Source organism: Hipposideros armiger, unplaced genomic scaffold (assembly GCF_001890085.2).
Source record: "Hipposideros armiger isolate ML-2016 unplaced genomic scaffold, ASM189008v1 scaffold_273, whole genome shotgun sequence".
Classification (NCBI taxonomy): Eukaryota; Metazoa; Chordata; class Mammalia; order Chiroptera; family Hipposideridae; genus Hipposideros; species Hipposideros armiger.
This window is the reverse complement of record NW_017731623.1, coordinates 273,677-293,446: the sequence shown is the minus strand read 5'-3', so window position 1 is coordinate 293,446 and position 19,770 is coordinate 273,677. Positions and strand designations below refer to the sequence as shown.

The window sequence follows — 19,770 nt, the reverse complement described above, 5'->3', positions numbered from 1 at the left end:
CTCAAAAATCAAAAAGAAAAAATGAGTGCCTCCCACTTGCTAGCACTGATTTGGTGCTGGGCAGTCAGATGAAGTGTCTGTAGTCCAGTACAGGAGATAGGTATTGAAATAACTTATCTATGCAGTTCTATTTTTGCATTTCTGAGCTATAACTCATATACCATAAAATTTACCTTTTGAAAGTGTACAATTCAATGGTTTCTATTATATTTACAAAATTCGTTAATTTAAGTACATGTTTATCACCCTCCCCCCTAAAAAAACCTCTGTACCCATTAGCGGTCATTTCCTATTCCTCCATCCCAAGCCCTGGAAACCACTCATCTACTTTCTGTCTCTGTGGATTTGCCTGTTCAGAACATTCCATATAAACAGAATCATAAACATGCACTCCTTTATGTATGGCTTACTTCACTTAGCATAATGTTTTGAAGGTTCATCTGTGCCACAGCATGAATCAGCACCTCATTCCTTGTTATGGCTGAGAATTATTCCATTGTATGAATAGACCACATTTTGTTTATCCATTTACCAGTTGATGGGTATTTGGATTGTTTCCACTTTTTGGCTGTTATGAATAACGCTGCTAGGAACATCTATGTACAAGTTTTTGCGCAGACATGTTTTCATTTCTCTGGGGTAGATACCTAGCAGTGGAATTGCTGGGTCATATGGTAACTCTATGCTGAACTTTTCAGGAACTGCTAAACTGTCTTACAAAGCAACTGCATCATTTTTAAATTGTCACCAGCGACGTATGAAGGTTCCAATTTCCCCATATCCTCACTAACACTTGTTACTGTTCATCTTGTTGATTATAGCCATCTCAGTAGGTACAAAATTGTCCTTTACTTCTCTTCTGTACTTGAAAACTTCAAAGCCAACCTCACCCTAGGCAGAAAAGGTCACAGCACTGCCATTGCCTGGGCTTTTGATGTAAGTTTCATATCCTGGACTTCCAAATTTCCATGAGAACTATGGTAGTATCTAATCGACACAGAACTATCTTTCTAGTATTATTCGTAATAACTTTCATCTAAATTTCAAAAGTTTTATCAACCTTTAATATTTATACATAAAAACTAAACCACAGAACTGTCTGAGAATATACAGGTGAATATTCATGTAATATTGGTTTGGCTAAGAATTTAAGGGGTGGCCAGGTGGCTCAGTTGGTTAGAACGTGAGCTCTGAGCAACAGCGTTGCCGGTTCGATGCCCACATGGACCGGTGAGGTGTGCCCTCTGCAACTAGATTGAAGACAATGACTTGAGCTGAGCTGCCACTGAGCTGCCAATGGGTGGCAGGATGGTTCAGTTGGTTAAAGTGTGCACTCTTAACAACAAGGTTGCCGGTTCAACTCTCACATGGGATGGTGAGCTGCGCCCCCACCCCTCCAACTAGATTGAAAAAGGGAGACTGGACTTGGAGCTGAGCTGCGCCCTACACAACTAAGATCGAAGGACAACAATTTGACTTGGAGCTGACGGGTCCTGGAAAAAACACAGAGTTCCCCAATAAAAGTTAAAAAAAAAAAGAATTTAAGCATGAATTCAAAGTTAGAAATTATAAAGATTGATAGATTTGACTTTATAAAAACATAGAACTTGATACATGAAAACAAAATAGAAATATTTGCAAAATATAATATCACATAAGTGGTTTTAATAACAATACACAAAAAGATCTAACAAAACAATTTTTAAAAGATGAGCATACTTGAAAAGGGGTAAATCTCATGAAAGAGTAATTCACAAAGCTTGAAAAGATGATCAACCTTACTCATATTCAAAAAAACAAAAAATGAAATATTAGATAATAGCTGACCTACCAAATTGACAAATTAATCAACTTGACAAGTTGACTCTTAAAAATAACCAGTGCTGTCAATATTCCAGAGGAATAAACACTTAAAAACTTGTGGGAACCCTAAATTGGGAAACATTTTTGGAGAACTTTGATATGACAAGTTAAAGTTTTACATACGCTTTGGCCCAGAAATATCCATTCTAGGGGTTAATTGATAAAACTACAGTTGGTTCATGAATAGAGAGAATGCAACATCCTAAAGGTTTGACTAGAACAGGGTGGGCAGACCACAGCTAGAGGGTCTGGTTTTGTGAGGTTTCCCTGGGACAGCGAGCTCACTCATTTACATACGGCTAACAGCTGCTTTGCTCCACAAAGGTGGTGTCCAGTAGCCGGGACAGAGAGCACATGGCCTGCAAGGTCTAAAATAATTACCATCAGGCCATTTAAGGTTTGCACACCCCTAATCTATAAGACTAGTGAAGAAATTTATGGTCTGACCAAAAAGACAGCTATCGCAGCCATGAAAAATGACTTTATATGCCATTTAATGATGGAGAAAGGTACTTATCAATTGTGAACATTTATGAGCAGACAATATAACGCTTGCATAAATTGTATGCAAAAATATATACAGTTGGAGAAAGTTCTACACCTAGATGTTGATTGATACTGGTGATCTCAGGCATTGGGGTCACTCTTGAGGGGGCAGAGGGGGTGGCACTCTTAAAAGTTTTAACGAACATACTTTACTTTTCTGCAAATGAAGAACAACAGATCTGTGAAGTGACTGCTTTTAATGTTTCCGAGGTAAATGGTTAGGGTATAAGAAAAACAATTTTAAACACCATTTCTTTATGGGAGCAACTACCCCTCTTCAGCCAGTCTACAGTGGCTGGACCATACCTCAGCCCATGGGGTGTGTGACATGCACTTATCACAGTGCTCTAAGCCACCGCTCTTCTGAGCCCAGTGTTCCACTGTGGACTGGCATGGTTCAACCAGTGCCACCAAGAAGTGCTGCGTAGTCCTTAGCTGGTCCTGTTGTCCCCTACAGCGCCTCCTTCTCTTTTCCACTGATGGATTCACAGCGATGATGAAACCTGTGCTCTCCAAGTTCACGCCCTCCGCAGCACCCTGCAGGGCAAGTCCTGCCTCCTTCACACACACTGTTAGCTTTGCAGGATAGTCACCTAACGCCTGCCTTTATGGGTTAAGAGGTCAATACTGGCACATTTCTTCACTAACTCCTTTTTTAATGAATAAGATACCCTCCGCACTGACTCCTCTATTTCCTAGGAACATATTTAAAACTGAACATGCTTAATGCAAATGTGCTTTTACATTTTACAAATGTGCTCTTGATGTTTTTTTTATCTTTTGAAGATTCTCTAGAGCAATTTTAGGATAACAAATTAACTTCTATAGATTTTTAAAAGCTAGATACCAAAATTACTTATGTAATCTAGACAGGACTTAAATCAGTGTTTCTTGATCTTGAATATGTATATCAATCACCTGGGGTTTGTTAAAATGCAGATTCTGATTATTGTGACCTAGGGACAAGAATTTGCATGGCTAACCAGCTCTCAGGCAACACCTAGGCTGTAGGTCCTCACAATACACTTTGAGTAGCACATGACCATGATAATCATCTTTAATATAATAGGTGCAATTCATGTGCGTAGAGCATTTCAAACTACTATTATTTTGCACAAACTAAAGAATTATTACCGATTCTTACACTGCTTTCCATGTTCTTCATGCCCTAGGAACCTGGAAGTGTTTGCAACAAGTACTCTCACACACACACACACACACACACACACACACTTTAATCAAATACTCTAAAGAAAAAACGTGTCCCACAATACACGGGCTGCTCCCTGAAGGCGGCTACTCCTTTAAGTCGGCATCAGGTGGCACTGAGATCTCTCCTCTCCAGAGCCCCCTTCGCTGCCCTTCATCTGCTCTGAGATACACATCAGCCTTTCCCAACATGATCAGTTCATATTTGGGAGCTTCCGGGGTGTCATCTGAAACTGGCGCCCACGCACGGAGCGCAGGGAGAAACCTAAGTAAGAGCAAGCGCACTCCCGAGGGTAGGCGGCAGGTGTAACACGAGGGAACTTACGTACGAGGCTTGTCTTGGGCGGACGCCACGATGAGTCATTTTCCACACTCATCTTCCAAGTTCACATACAGGCCCTAACGGGTTCACATATACAGCCCAGAGAGTCTCATCAAACCATTACTAGAATCTCAAGCCCGTGTCCTTGAACCGCTTCTATGGGTGAAAGCGAGGTGAGTGCACGTTCCCAGCACAGGGGAGGACGTGCGGAGCCTCCCACTGCCTGATCCCGGGCCAAATCCGTCCGTCTCGATGAGCTTCTCCAGTAGGTCCTTCAGGGCATCCTGGCGGAGTGGCACTGAGCACCTGGGTCAGAGCTGGCTTCAATGCTCGGTTCCGCTGCGTACTTTACTTGAGCAAGTCATCCACTACCTCTAAGCCTGCTTTGTCTGGTAAATTAGAAATCAGTCCTACAGATAAGGTTGTGAGGGTTATAGGAACTGTTTAAAAACCATTTAGCAAATGGCACCAAATTAACACACTAAATGGATGACACCATGGCATCAATATACACCATTTAGTCTACTTTTGTTTACATGGGCAGCTCTCAAACATCACTTTAAACGTCAAAATTGTTCGGCATTTTTAAAGGTATTATTTTTAAAAAAAAGAAACTCAAAATATCAGAAGTTTTTTTTGTTTTGTTTTTTTAAGCTGAGCCATCCTGCCACCTGTTGGCAGCTCAGTGGCTGCTCAGCTTGGGCGGGGGACTCGAACCGCTGTTGCTCAGAGCTCAAACTCGTGAGCGAGCTCTTAACCAACTGAGCCACTCAGCCGGCCCAAAATATCAGAAGTTTTTAAATGGACTACTCAGATTTATTTTCAAGTTTCTCTAAAATTCCCACAGTTTAGGATTTAAACATCTTATCTGGACAGCCCGGCAAGTCCTATCTTCTTTGAGAGAGCTACCCACATATACTCAGTAATTAAAAAGAACAGTAAGGCTTAAAAGGAACTGTGCTGTTCTAAAATCATAACATATTCTATAAATTTACAATATTGTTCTGTGAAAACTTTATGGAAATTTGGTCCAAATGATTATTTATAACCATTAACATTTTAAATGTTTAAAAGTCTTCTAGAATGCCACTGAATTTCAGTTCCTTCATTAAAACCTTTCTTAGAAACCTTAAAAGTTGCTGTAGATCATATGGCAGAGATAACATTAGAGGAGAAGGCTCGAGAAACTTGCAGAACAGGTAAAACCAGCGATCGAGATTCAAGAAGCCCACCAAATTCGAAGCATAAAATAAAAATAAGCACCCACACCCAGACACATCATAGTAAAATACACACACACGTAGTCATTTCTGTGTGTGGCAAATACAGGGTAAGGAGAAAAGATGAGCTTGTGAGCCTGAATAATGATCAGTTGAACTACAGGATCTGAGTAAGTAATCCTTCTCTGATTAAAAAACAAAACAAAGTGGGCAGCCTGTTGCCTCAGCTGGTTAGAGTGCGGTGCTCCTAACACCAAGGTTGCCAGTTCGATTCCCACATGGGCTAGTGAGCTGCGCTCTCCACAACTAGATTGAAAACAATGAATTGACTTGGAGCAGGTGGGTCCTGGAAAAACACATTGTTCCCCAATAAAGTTAAAAAAAAACCAACAACACTTATGGTACTGTAGCAGGAAACTTGTAGTAGTTACCTAGATTTAAAATCCCATTACAGATAAAGTCATTCAGCCTAAAAGTTAAGTGACACCATTAGCAAATAGAAAAGTCTTTGTGGCTCTGTAATCCTCAAACAATACAGAATGTGATGAATAAAAATATAAATCTAGGTGATTCAACTGATATTTTTAAAGTAACTGTTATAACAATTCATAAGTGAGAAAATGCAACCAGTAAAACACTGGGGAAATCAACCTCAGCAGTAATCAAAGAAAGGAAAGTTAAGATGAGGCCTTATTTCATATCCTTTAAATTAGCGCTCATTAGAAAGAGTTCCCTCTGGCAACCGGAGAGTGAAGTAAAAATGACCCACATGCCTTTTTGGTGTTTTAAAATTAAAACAATCCCTTTGAGTAGCAATTTAGTTGAGGATCAATGTTAATCCTTATAAGCCAACAGTGTGATTTGATAGGAATTTATTCCGAGATATACTACAAACGAAACGTTAGACACAGCAAGGCATTCAATTAACATTAAATTGTGAAACGAATGGACAACTATGAAGACTACGGAACAATATAGAAAATGTCTGAGATGAACATTGTTCACTCTGCAATTCCATTTCTAAGACACGACGCCAAACCATAGGTGTGCAAAAGCATGGGCAACATTTCTGACGCTGAAAAATTGGAAAGAACTCAATGTTCATCAAGGGGATGAAAACCCACATAGTGAAAAGTCGCTAGAAGAGAATGTAGGTCTGTATTTAAAAAAGACGCCCGTGATATGTTGAGGAAAAGGTTACAAAACAGTAAGCACAGCAGAACTCCACTCTGTAAGAGGTCTATTTCCTCATACAAGGAACAGAATCCAGACGTACTTACAGTATACTTGCACAGGATTAGTTTTTTAACAAAATAATTTTCTGTATTTTCATTCTTTGCCATAGGCATATTTTCACAATCAGAAAAAATATTTCCAGTTTGGATGAAAACTGGTGTGTGGGGAAAAGTACAGTATTAACTGGCTATGATCACAATGCAAAATTTCCCATGGGGATGAAGCAAATATGGAAGGGAAGAAACCAAAATTGGATCACTTTGGATAGCAAGGCTGTGAGTTTTTTTAACTTCCATTAATGAAACAGGTTATTTTTCAAACCCACACTCTTACTAAAACTGCTGGAACCAGGAGCTTCAAAGTAGTAATATTAATACAATATAAATGAGAGAATGAATTTTAAAATCAGACAGAATTCTCCTCCTGCCTCTTAGCTGTATAATCCTGGCCAAATTCCTAAATGTCAATTTTCCTGTGGTAAGTACTGCCTGGAAGCAGTTATTGTGCCATTAAATGACATCAATTTATATGAAATGCACACAAAGCTAATTACTAGTGACCACAATATTGAACTATATGCTGACAGCTGGTATTTCTATCTCCAAAAACCAGTTTCATCTACTTAACAGCTATTATTTTGAAATGTTTAATTCCAATTCCCCAAACGAATCTGTAACTTAACCATGCATTCCACATGGCTGATGGGACGTGTGTTTTACCATTCGCAAGAGCGCTCATTTTAAAATTAGGTAGCTGGAAGCATCTAACTTACCTGCCCAAATGCCAGGTAATGACCGACCTGGAGACTGCAACACGGCAATCTGGACTCTGGTTCAGTTACTCTTCAGAGCCCCAATCCTGATGTTCAGTAAAAGCTGTCAGTATAACATTTAAGGAAAAAAATGGATAAAACAAATTTGAATCTTTTCTCATTAAATAAGGGAGACTAAAGTATAGTTTACCTGGGCACTAGCGGGGGGGGGGGATGATGGTGGTGTAAACAGGGATTCTAAGGAAAAGTATTTTTTTTTTCTGGGTTCTGGTGATGGTTAATGAAAATAATTTAAACAACAAAAATGTATACAACAGCTGGGATAGACACACAACAAAGAACCATGACCACTACCAGGACATAGCATAGGAGATGTGAAGAGCTGGGGCACAGCTCACTCTTTTTAATTCCTATAGGTCACAGAGTAGGTAAAAATCCAATTTCAATACTGTCTTTTTTTTCTTTAAGATTTTATTGGGGAATTGGGGAAGGCGAACAAATTGCTGTCCTTTTGTTCTTTAGTCTAGCTGTGGAGGACGTCACTTCACTGGCCCATGTTGGTATCATTGCGCTCTTCCCTGGTGAGGCAGTTACTTGCCAGCCATTGGATGGCTGCTCACGCCAGCTGCCGGGCAGCCCCACTGCAGCCTAAGCCGTCACCGGCGACTCACGGCAGCCCAGCTCCAGGTCGAGCTGTTATTCACCATCTTAGCTGTAGAGGGCGGAGCATCACTGACCCTCATGTGGGACCTGAACTGGGACCCTGCTGCTCAGAGCTGGCGTCCCAAGCCAACTCCTAACCAACACGTCACTCGGCCAGCCCAATTACTATACTGTCTTAAAACCAAGCTAAACCATTATGTATTTCAAGAAAAAATGTCATCCTTTGGGGGGGGGGTGAGGGGGAGAAAGGATCAACATTGGGAGTTCAGTAACAAACATATGCTTTTAAAAAATATTTTGTAATTTAAAAAGCAGGGAAAATGTGACAAAAGCAGTCCTTGTATACTTAATGGAACAGGAAAGGTTAAGCTGAAAGAAGACACTTAAGCTGCTTTACAAGATACACATAATGTGAATGACAAATGTTATTCTTTCAATATCCCAGATGTCTTATGTGGCAATTAAAGAAGCTATTCTCAAACGGTACACAAATTCACAAGTCTTTATTTTCAAAAAGCTCTTCCAACAATATTTCACAAGCAATAAGAACTTATTAACCAAATTTACCTATTACAGTAAAGGGCTTCAGAAATGAATACTGAAATCGGCCTTGAAGTTTTCGTCCAATACCTAAAACCATGGCCTGTACTAAGATGGGTCTTCACAAATCTTGGCATGTTAACAACTTCCAAGACTTACACTGCTGACAACAACGCCTGGTTCTTTCCTTCAGGCTTCTCAGTAGGTTCTCTGGCTCCCTATTTCTAGCCTTAACGTGCGAAGGTACTTTTTCTGTCAATTATGGAGGCTGGAATTATTCCTCATAAATGAACTATGCCAGGAAGCAAATCCTGTCCTTGACTAATGGATAATTGCATGTTAAATTCTCTGGACTCCCATCCTGTAAAGAATGAGAATCAGAGCTTTTGGTGATTGCCCAAATCTTTTCTAAGGCAAAGGGAGCGAGTTTTTTAGAAACAATGAAAATGTGGTTGTGCTTAAATAGATTTTGCCATAGTAAACTTTTTTCCTTTTAAAAATAAGGTGTATTCTAAGCTAATGTAGATAAGGCTCAATACTGACAAGTAGTAATAGAAAATAGTCCCAAACTGTACTATTAGAAACTCCGAGTCGTGGGTGGGGACAATGAACAAATGGTGTAAAATAGATGGGAACTTGCACAATCTTTTAGTGAACTGACTGAATGCCTCCTTAGTTCAATTAAAACAGGATTTTTTCACATTTTTAAGGTAGTCAATTCGAGAATTTGTTTCCTTCCTCATGAAAGAATGCTCTAAGTAGAAGCACAAGATCACACAGCTGGTGAGCCTCAAAATAGGATGTCTATTTTACTGAGTTTCCAGTCAGGCAGAATTAACAGTAATCTTTATATATGCATAAGGATGTTCTCATTGTCACAATGTTTTTAGTAAAAAAATCTATAAACAAATAAATGTTCTTCAAAAGGGAACAGCCATACAATGAAATCTTGGAGCCATTAAAATAATGAATTGGGGCTGGATGTGATAATACAGAAAGATAACCAAGTTTAAAAAGAACCAATTTTCAAAATTGTACACCTAAAATAAGGGAGGACAGTGAGAAGCATATATGTGTAGAGAGATACTTAAGATTAATGAGAACATTTCTGAAATGAAAAGATATCCATGAACACAAGAAACTATATTCCTCTGGGGTATTCTAATGAAGTCACAGGAAGGAGACACTTTTTCAGTTTATTGTATATTGCATTATTTTTAAAAATCATAAGCATGGATTATTTTATAACATTATAAAAACCCTTCAAGTCTTTAAAAAACCTGATTGTATCCACAGCCGTCTGAGACACTGACTGTGTAACTTCAGCTTACAATCCTTTGCTGCCTTTTACTTAATGGTCATTTAGTCAAAATTAGAAGGCTCCTGGGTGTTTGCTTCCTCAGTCCTTTCTGCTCCACTGAGAGAAAATGTTGAGAATTCAGAGTTTAAATCTTACTCTCATTGCTTAAGCTGTAAGTTGGGTAACATCTACTAGAGATTCCAGGGAACCAGTCAGAAAACCAATGGGCATTTTAATCACCAAGTGAAATCTTTTATCCAGACTCACCTTCCCTTTACACAAAAGCCTGAATCACAACATGCTGTTGTCATGAACGCCTCAGCCCTGAGTTGGACAAGGTTTCAAAAATATATTTAAACGTGTTGAATTTGTAACCATTGGCATAAAATAAGCAGAATACACAGAAGTTATCTGAAAGAAAACCCCTTCTTGGCAATAGTCTTCACTAGAAAATATCATAAATTCAAATCCTACAGGGCTGACTCCAAAATCAGAATAAGAGGGGGCTAAGAGCCCTTTTCTGTCTACTCAGGGTTTTCCAATTCAATGGCCTTAAATTCACTGAATGTTTGAGGCTAATAAGAAAGTTGAGAGTGGTAGGTAGGCGACTGGCCATGCTTAGAGCACACACTCCCTTTGACACTATTCAAAATCCACATTTTTAAAACACAGTGCTGGTCAAACTAAAAAACAACTGCAGGCAGAATTCAGGGCCCATACCATGACAGCATTTCAAAACCAGGGTTCACAGTGCACAGATTAAACAGTGCATGTCTAGAAATGAATTAGTGCCCAAATCTTGCTGAACTAACACAAAACAAGAGGCTCTTCAGTTATTGGATACAATCACCGAATAACCCATATACGAATGAGCTGTGGAATTATCAGCGCTGTACTGGAGCTGCTAGCGTGTCACCTCTTTCTAACTCCCAAGTTTATTGTCAGATCGGCAGGTGAAATCAACCATGGTGAGTGTTTACACCACAAATATCAGTGAACATTACAAAACAGCGCACTTTCTCATGAGAGAAAAAGTTGTCAAACATTCACCAGCAAAACACTGAATTACATCCTGGTCATATATTCATTTGTCCAAATATACTACATAAAAATTTTAATTAATGACATTATAATGTTTTAAAATATAGAGAAAAACTTGACTAATGAGGATGGGTTCAATACAGTATGCTAATATACATTTTAATAACAGCATCTTTGAAAAAGTAAAATTGGAAACTGTCTAGGGCACAAACTATCAATAAAGCTGGAATGTTTCACAAAATAGGAGTCACTGTACTACTTCAGATGTCTCTCTAGTTTAAAACGAGCTCCAATAATCACCCCATTAATTTACTTGCAAAGTTTAAATAAACTCCTAAAGAATAAACTATATTGATTTCATCAAATTATAAATGGAACTCAAATTAAATGATTAAGTTTTACAAGGTATATAGGATATAAAACTCCCTCGGAATTTCAAGATTAAAAAAAAAATCTATGTACGTAAAATAAATGTGACGGCATTTTAATTCAATAAAATACTTGCTCCCCAGAGCAAAAGCTCTGTCCCTAGCTTAACCTCTCTGCCTTTCTTCATTCTTCCTTAACGTATGAGTCCACTTTAAGGGCTGTATGAGATAATACATGAAAAGCACTTAGCAAGTTTGATACATGGAAAGGGCTTAATAAACCACACCCCGTAAAACCACATGACTCTGAAGTCATTACTTTTTAAAAAGACGTTATCTTCATAATGCTTCCTTAGAGTCATTTACCAACCTAAGTCTGAGCGCAAGTGGAGGCTGAAGAGGAGGCGAGTCCTTCTGAGCAGGAGTTCGGCACAGGAGCACAAACGCAAGGAAAGAGGATGTTTTACAGTGTGTGGTGAGCATTATGCCAAAATATGACTTCAGAAGAATTTCAAAACATTTTAAGCAAGAAGCAACAGCAAGTGTTCTCTTTAAAGATGAACAAAGTGTAAAAAAAGCCTCTGTGGGAAAACACTAACCTTTAATTGTACTAGCTGACTTCCTGGAGAGTAGTGATTTTTGTTAAGAGGAATACACTTTTCATTAAAAAAAAAAAAATGCACTTTACTTCAGCAAGGTGTGCTATTAAAATTTTAAAATAGCTACATGATAGTCCCCCAAAACAATTACACAATTTCCATAATAGTAAATGATTAAAAAATATACACCAATAACCATGAATCAGAACTTGTAATATCCTTTTTAAAGGAGATTTTCACCAATTCAATTATCAAAGTACTATCAAATAAAAATAGAAGAAAAATCCAGAAAACAATGTTAATGTTAGCAATTTCAACTGGAATTTCAATTTTTCCCACCTAGCAAACAAAAACATTTAAAAGTTCAGGGAGTATATGTTTACAACTAAACACTGTCGTTCCAGAAACATACAAACTTAAGGTGGAGTGCAGTGGTTCTCGGCGTGATCTGAGGACCCTTGAGGGTCCCCCAAACCCAAGGCCAACACTATTTTTGTACTACTAAAATGTTGTATATTTCACTCCTGACTTCACAAGTGCACAGTGGAGTTTTCCAGGCTCTACCTGCCACGTGATGTCAAAAGACTTGCTATGAAGACCCAACTGCTTCTCTTGAGCCAGGTATTAGAGAGATGCGTAAAATGTAAAATAATGCCCTTCTCACTGTTTTTGGTAACACATTTACCGAAAATGGTATTTATGTTAACAAGTAATGGGTTTATTATTGTTATATTTAAATAAACATGGTTTTTAAATGACTCGGTATTAATTTCTAATACAGTAAATTCTGATCAACGCAAGTTACATGAACAAAAGATTTTGGGGCTCTTCAGTGATTTTTTAGAGCTATGGTCCCAACACCAAAATGCTCCAAAACCGTTGGTGCTGTGGAAACAGCCCGTTACTCCATCTTGCCAATTTATAGGAACTGCAGCAAAGAGACTGTGTGTTGGGGGCGGGGCAACTCAGGTTCTTCAAATTCAGAAGGAATTATTTTAAGGAAGATAGTGATTACGTAATCTCTATTTTCACAAAAATGAAAATAAAATATGCCTTTAAACTTTATCAACAAAGTTCGCCACCCCAAAAAAGAAAATGTTCTTTCGTGAGTCAAGATGGAGCAGAAGAGATGATCTGAGTCAGCCAGAAAGCTAGGGAACACGAAGGTCTTCAGCCTTGTCACCTTGGAGAACTTTGTCTTCTTCAGCACCCAACACAGTTCCTATTCAGAAGCACATCTGAATAGGAAAGGCTAACAGAAGTTGATTTAAACCCACTTTAAAGCTGGATCGCTTCTTAAACTAAGTATTGTGATTTTAGAAGCACTCATTTCAACTCAGTAAGTTCCCATTTAATTAAAAACTTCAAAATTTACCCAGAAAAAAATAGTCTTTAAAATTATTTTAATAACAGCTGTTTAATTTACTTATTTCTTAAATGGAAAGCCTGGTAGGTTATTGGGTTAATGGTCTACAATTATATATTATAACTCTGTACATATGAATGGATTGGGGCCCAATACAATCTAGAACATAGAAATTCAAGGATATTTCTTAAGTTTTCCTTCCATGAAAAAGGGGTTGGAGGGAGACCCCAAAAATGTAGAAACATTTCAAGTATACACCAACACACACCAAGACCTTTGCAGCATTCATTTAATTCTAAAAGAAGAGGCATACTGCTCAGAAAAGGGGCAGCGATTTCCCAGTCTTCTTGCTTATCAAAATGGTTCAGATACACCACACATTCAGCTAGATATGCAATGGACAGCAATGCTTTAACAAGTCTAAAATGCTACAGATTTTAATACAGTATGATAACTCATGTAGTCACCACTGAAAAAGGTATTCAACATGAATAAAATGTTTGAGGAAACAGATGTTCACCTCTTTTAATACCAAAGCTTTTTAAAAAATTCCTAATCGTTGTAAGATAAAACTTTACAAACATGTATTACATACTTGTATATGTAATTTCACCTTTTCTTGATGACACAGAGTCATAGTGAGGTTGATGTAATATGGTGGTGTCCTCTAGGCTGGGCAGGCTGTCCCTACACTAAATGGTCTTTGACAGCATATGCTCTTCTGAGTTTTTTCTATCTCCTTCCTTTCCAGCCACCACTTCTGAACTGCTAACAGGCTATGGGGCTGGAAAATCAAATAATCAGTATAGATTTTGTGACTGATGTGGGATGCTCAAAGGCATTAAAAAAAAAACTATTCCAAGTTTCTCAGTTATGTTCTGTTTTGATGAGATTGCCAGATTATCTCTGGATGAATGAGGCATTACTATACATAAACATTTAAACAAGTTCATTTGAATATTAACAAAAAGATAAAACTAAACATTAGTATCGCTGTCTTTTTAAACAAAGTATTCTATAACTTTAAAGTAATACTGGGTTCCAGTTTCTTTGCCCCCAGAAACGAACATAAACAAATGTCCTATTATCAGTTTGTCCAAAGGGGGGGGAAAAAAACCGAGGTGCAATCATGTCACAGTTAATGCATGTCTGCTTCCAATACATTCAAAGACAATATTTTTAAAATCAATATTTAAAATAGGCCTTCTGCAGTCTGAGAATTCAAGATAATTTTAAAAATTTGTAAATACACATACATGCAAATTCTTCATATATACAAATTTCACAAAATTAAGTTGCAAAGAAATTAGAAGGATTACGGTGAATCTGACAAGCTACATTTAAATGCTTTACCACTGACATATTCCTGAATATACCAGTCATAGTAGTTTTAATACATTTTCTACATGGCCTTTTTATAAAATTTTCTCTTTTAGACATAAAAGTTAGTCACTAGAAGTCTTCTGAAATTCTAATTTAAGAATTCGAGATGTTCTCAATTCACTACTCATATTTAAGGCCACTTTGGTAAAGGCATTGCAGCAAGAACACAAAAACAGTCGTATATTTTCTAATATTTATTTTTTCACCTGCAAACTGTAGCAAAACATGATCAGCTTTATTATGCAGACAGGTAACCTTCTACATTTTTGAAGAATTTCGGCATGTATAAATAGAAGAGCTCTTTAGAAAGGAAAAATTCAAGAACGAATAAAACCTTCCAATTTTGACTTTGTAACTTTCCAGTAGCAATGGTTAAAATGATTTTAGGTCATTCATTCCAGGATATATGACAGCACCTTAAAAGTGGCTGATCTATTTCCCCAGTAACATTTTTCACATAACAATGTGTTAAAAGTTACAAATACTGATATGCACAAGTAGCTAATTTCTAAGAAAAATATGTACAGTACTGCAGCATAATGAATGTGGTATCTGCAATAACTTAATATTAGCCAATTTTTAATATACATGATACCGCTACCTTTTTGTGCCAATTCACAGGTTAAAAGTTGTTACTGGAGCCCTCTGTTTTGCACATATTACCTGGTGTTTATGCAGGCTTTTTAAAGACTTCTCTTGTGTTTAAAGCTAAGATCAGTGAAACAAGACAACAGTGCAAGAGGCGAAGAGATGTAATGTGACCACGTAAAAGTTCGTTCCAGTAAAATGTCTATATAAGGCTATAAGAAAGGATTGGTTGATGAGCTTCCTGTTGGAAATTGTCCTGTTGGTGCACCAGTCTAAAGGAAAACATAAGACAAAATATTATAAATAAATGGACAAACAATAGTGGTATGTGTGGAAAAGATGAAAATATTAAACAGTATTTAGATTAGGATTGTTGGCAATCAAATCTAGTCATTATCATTATTAGCAACATACTATATAGTAAAACTATTAGGCGTCAGGCGCTGTGTATTGTCTCTTTCATATTCATTATTTCATATACCGTATTTGCCGGCGTATAAGACGATTTTTTGGCCCTGAAAAATATGCCTCCAAGTGGGGGGTCGTCTTATACGCCAGGTACACTTCAGATAGACTGCTCATAGTGCTTGCCCCGTGCCATAGTGGCCTCCCGATGCCCGCCCACTTCATTCCACATACCGTTCAGGCATCAGCAGCGCTGCTGGGTGTATGCTCGGCTGTTATGCGATTTTGCTGTTATGCGATTTTACCACACTCGCAAAATCGCACACAGCCGACCATACACCCAGTATGATAGCGCAAAATCGCGAATCGCGATTTATGTATATGTTTGATTACATACAGCCTTGTGACAGTTTTCCTGCATGTCATAAGCATTTGAATATAAATATAAATGTTGAAATCAAATCTGATATTGTTCTACCTTTTATTTGGTGTGTGGAAGGTGTGCGGAAGAGGGGGTAGTCTTATACGGCGAGTATATAACAAACTCTGTATTTTGAGTGGAAATGTTAGGGGGTCGTCGTATACGCCGGCAAATACGGTAATCCTCAAAATAGATTCTAAAAAGGACTTGGTCCTTAAAAAATGCATTTGATTCCAACCAACTCTAACTACAAAACTGCTTTTCACAATGTTCTAAGTCTATAGCCTCTCACAGAGTGTTACTTTGACAAGAAAGCAAACAAGTTTCATGTTACAAAATAGTTTATTTACTGTCAATACTTTGATTTGAAGCTGATTAATGTGGTTTCTTTTTTTAAGTCAAAAAAGAATCGTGCATAATGGCTGCCTCAATTAGCACAATCTTACTACAATGTCTTAGCAGAATATCAAACAGCTTCGAGAAGGAGTCACATCCTGTTTTTCCTAATTGGAAAGTAACACACAACTTATGAAGTGCTTAAAATCGCATCTCACTCACCATAAAAGGATTACTAGACACTCCGGCAGCTGCAACTTGACCAAAAGGGGTTACCACTGGCTTTGTTTGTCCAAAAGCTGCAAAACCTGCACCTTGTTAAAACAGAACCACCAATTACAACCCACACCTTTGAGAGACAATCTGATGTTTATAAAGCCTCATAATGTATTTTAGAGAAAGTCCTATCACAGCAACAATAAAATATCAATGTTAAACTGTTAGGTCTCATGCTCTTTCAGATACCAGAGACGAACTTCCTGTGGCAGGTCTTAAAAGAGCTTTTATACAGCTCTCCATAAATGGTTAGTTCCAATCTGTCTCAGCTACATAAACTGCTGACATTCAAAGGGTTTAATTGATAGATGAGCTTGTGACTATCTGGGAAGAGCTGTGAGGACCACACAGTGGTATCTATGTGGATATCACAGTATTCCTTAAGAAACGTTTCATCAGTATGGCTCTGCCATGGACACTATTTCCAAATTTTTATCTAACCACTGGTTTTAAAAAAGAAAACACATGGGCCAGCCAAGTGGCTCAGTTGGTTAAGGAGTGAGCGCCTGAGCAACAGGGTTGCCGGTTCGATTCCCACGTGGGCCAGTGAGCTGCGTCTGAGCTGAGCTGCAGCTGAGCAGCCAACCAGGTGGCAGGATGGCTCAGTTGATGAGAGCACGTGATCCTAACAAGGTTGCTGGTTCGAATCCCACATGGGATGGTGGGCTGTGCTTCCCCGCAACTAAGATTGAACACAGTACCTTGAGCTGAGCGGCACGACTAAACTTGGAGCTGAGCTAGTTGCACCCTCCACAACTAAGATTGAAGGACAACAACTTGGCTGTTCTCCTTCCCTAACTCCCCAATAAAATCTTTACAAAAGGAAGGAAGAAAGGAAGGGAAGAAGGGAGGGGAAGGGAAAGGAAGAAAGAAAACACATAATTTTAATTCAAGAGTAACCTTCAAATCTATGGACTTCAAACTTTAGCCATGAGCAAACCGGGTTAAAAAAGGAAAAAAACAAACAAACCTGGTCTCTAGTGAATCTCCCTGAAAACAAGTAACAAATTCTAACCATAAATAGAGTTACCTATTTAGAAAACTAGTCTACGTCACCAAAAAAAAACACCCACCAAAAAAAACACCTTATACAAAATGGCACACAAATCGTTTTCTGATGCAACACAAATAAGAACACTTTAGGTCTATAAAGTTTCCTCTGAAAATCAGGAAATGTATTAGAACACAGAAAAATTAATAAAAAGCACACTGGAGATTCTGAGAAAGAAGCAGTATTTATAGAGTCTCTGATTTCTCCAAAATCTGTAATCTGGTCACAAAACTTTACTAATTCGGTCAATTTTCTGAGGCCCAAATCACCAAAGGTGATTTACTACACAAATGTCTGTGCAGTAAACGTTCAGTAGACAATGTTACAGCATTCTTTAGATAAGTCCTTTTGTCCAAACACATAACATTATGACATATGAACGATACTACAGGGACTTACAGCCAGCCAAACGTTGGCTCTTACCATTGGGCTGCTGCGGAAACGCGGTCTGTTGAGGGAAAGCTGCTTGGGCTGGGAAGGCGGGCTGCTGGAAGCTGCCGCTAAAACTGGTGGGAAGACTGTAGGGAGCGGGGGTGCCGAACCCCGTGGGCATGCTCATGGACGCAGTGCCAAAGGTCGCCGCTGCCGGGAGAGAAGAAGGCCTGATCACTCACATACAAGGGTACATTTTGTTTCCCAAAGTCAACATTACAGAGGCATCATTTACCTTGAAAAATATTAAAAGGTACATTAAAGGCATCTGAAATTCCAAAACTCAAAAAACAAAGAAACAAAAGAACCAAAAAAAAAAATCCAAAACACAACGAAAGTAGAGGTTTCAGCACTATACAGTGTAACAACTTATGAAACTGTGTTTTCCTATAGCCCAATGACAGGATAAAACTAACAAAGCTATCACTGCAATCACAAGACTTTTCAAAGTAATTACCGTATTTCCCCATGTATAAGACACACCCAGTTTTGGAATTTTTGGGGTGTAAAAACTGGGTGCGTCTTATACAGTGTTTGTAGATTTTTTTAACTTGCATTTCCCGCTTTTTCCGTGTTTGTTGTCTTTGAGCTCATTGTTTCACACATGTTACCGGTATATTACGGTAGGTTAACGTTTTGCCACGTTCTGCCCAGAAATGGCTCAGAAAAGATTTGCGTACAGTTCTGAATTCAAGTTAAAAGTATTCCAGTTTGCATAAGTGAATGGAAATCGTGCTGCTGAATGTAAGTTTGGTCCTCCTCCAACTGAGAAAATAATCCGAGACTGGCTACGGGAAGAAGCAACCCTACTGAAAATGCCACGGCAGAAGAAGGCCATGAGAGGCAATATATGAAGACAGTGATTCGTCATCAGACACAGATGAGGACCAGCTAATGGTTGGGAGTTTTGACAGTGATGAGGAGTTGTATGAATTTTATGATGAATAAAACTTGAGTTCAATAACTTTATGTAATACATTTTTTTTCAAATTTCGGGCCCCAAAATTAAGGCGCATCTTATACATGGGGAAATATGGTATATAAAGTTCAAGTGTGAATAGCAGTCTACTTTTAAAGCCTATCACCATGCAATTCACATGTATACTAGTATACAGTTTAGGTTTTAGTTTTGCTATATAGAGTAAAATAGTAAAAAATTTAATTTTATCTATTGAATTGTCTGCTATAACGTAATATGTGCATTCCTGGAAAACAAATTTAAAACCTCTGCACTAAAAAAAAATAACAAGGCTTACAGGAGAAATAGTGTTAGAGGCAGGCCACACAAAACTTATGCAGCTTTGTAATGGCAAAGGGTGTGTGTGTGTGGGGGGGGTGGGGGGTGTTATTAAAAACACAACACAATTAAAAGGACACGTTACACTCCTAATAAATCAATTCCAAAGGAATACACGGATTCCCATATTACTTTTTTGGAAGGTAAACAAAACTGGTTTGGATAAAGGGTTTAAAGAAGGTTAGCACTACTGAGTTATTAGAAATGAGGACAAAGCGCACAAAGATTGAAAGGGAAGTGCAGTATGCATCCTGGGAAGAGACAAAGGACATAGGGTAAGCGAACACGGGGTTCAACACTGCACTCCCTCACAGCTTGCCACGTCCAGCCGCCATCGCCCCTTAAAATAGGGCCTTCACAGGGTGGGGAGACCTGTTGTGAACTTGCTATGTGCTAGCTGCTACCATTTCCCCTGTTATGAATTACGTATGAACTAATCTGCATTACAGAAGCACATGTAGTAGCAGAAACGTGTATTACTTATTGCTAGAGAAGATTAAAAACAGTATCCCAACTATGTGTTCTTGGAAAGGGCT

General features: G+C 38.3%; 1 protein-coding gene across 12 annotated transcripts in view; it reads right to left on the bottom strand.

Moving 5' to 3' along the window:
- Positions 1–13,317: 13,317 nt before the first annotated feature.
- The window catches only part of AGFG1 (ArfGAP with FG repeats 1), a 76,687-nt gene continuing 70,234 nt past the window's right edge, over positions 13,318–19,770 (bottom strand). For 8 of the 12 annotated variants that reach the window (XM_019657092.1, XM_019657095.1, XM_019657093.1 and 5 more), the window contains 3 exons: positions 17,929–18,087; positions 16,401–16,492; positions 13,318–15,288 (listed from right to left, as the gene is read on the bottom strand). In XM_019657092.1, the coding sequence (XP_019512637.1) occupies positions 15,229–15,288; positions 16,401–16,492; positions 17,929–18,087 (311 nt within the window). In that variant the 3' untranslated portion in view covers positions 13,318–15,228. Of the gene's footprint in view, positions 15,289–16,400; positions 16,493–17,928; positions 18,088–19,770 lie in introns of those variants that run through there. The other 4 variants (XM_019657094.1, XM_019657096.1, XM_019657100.1 and 1 more) reach the window with 2 other exon arrangements.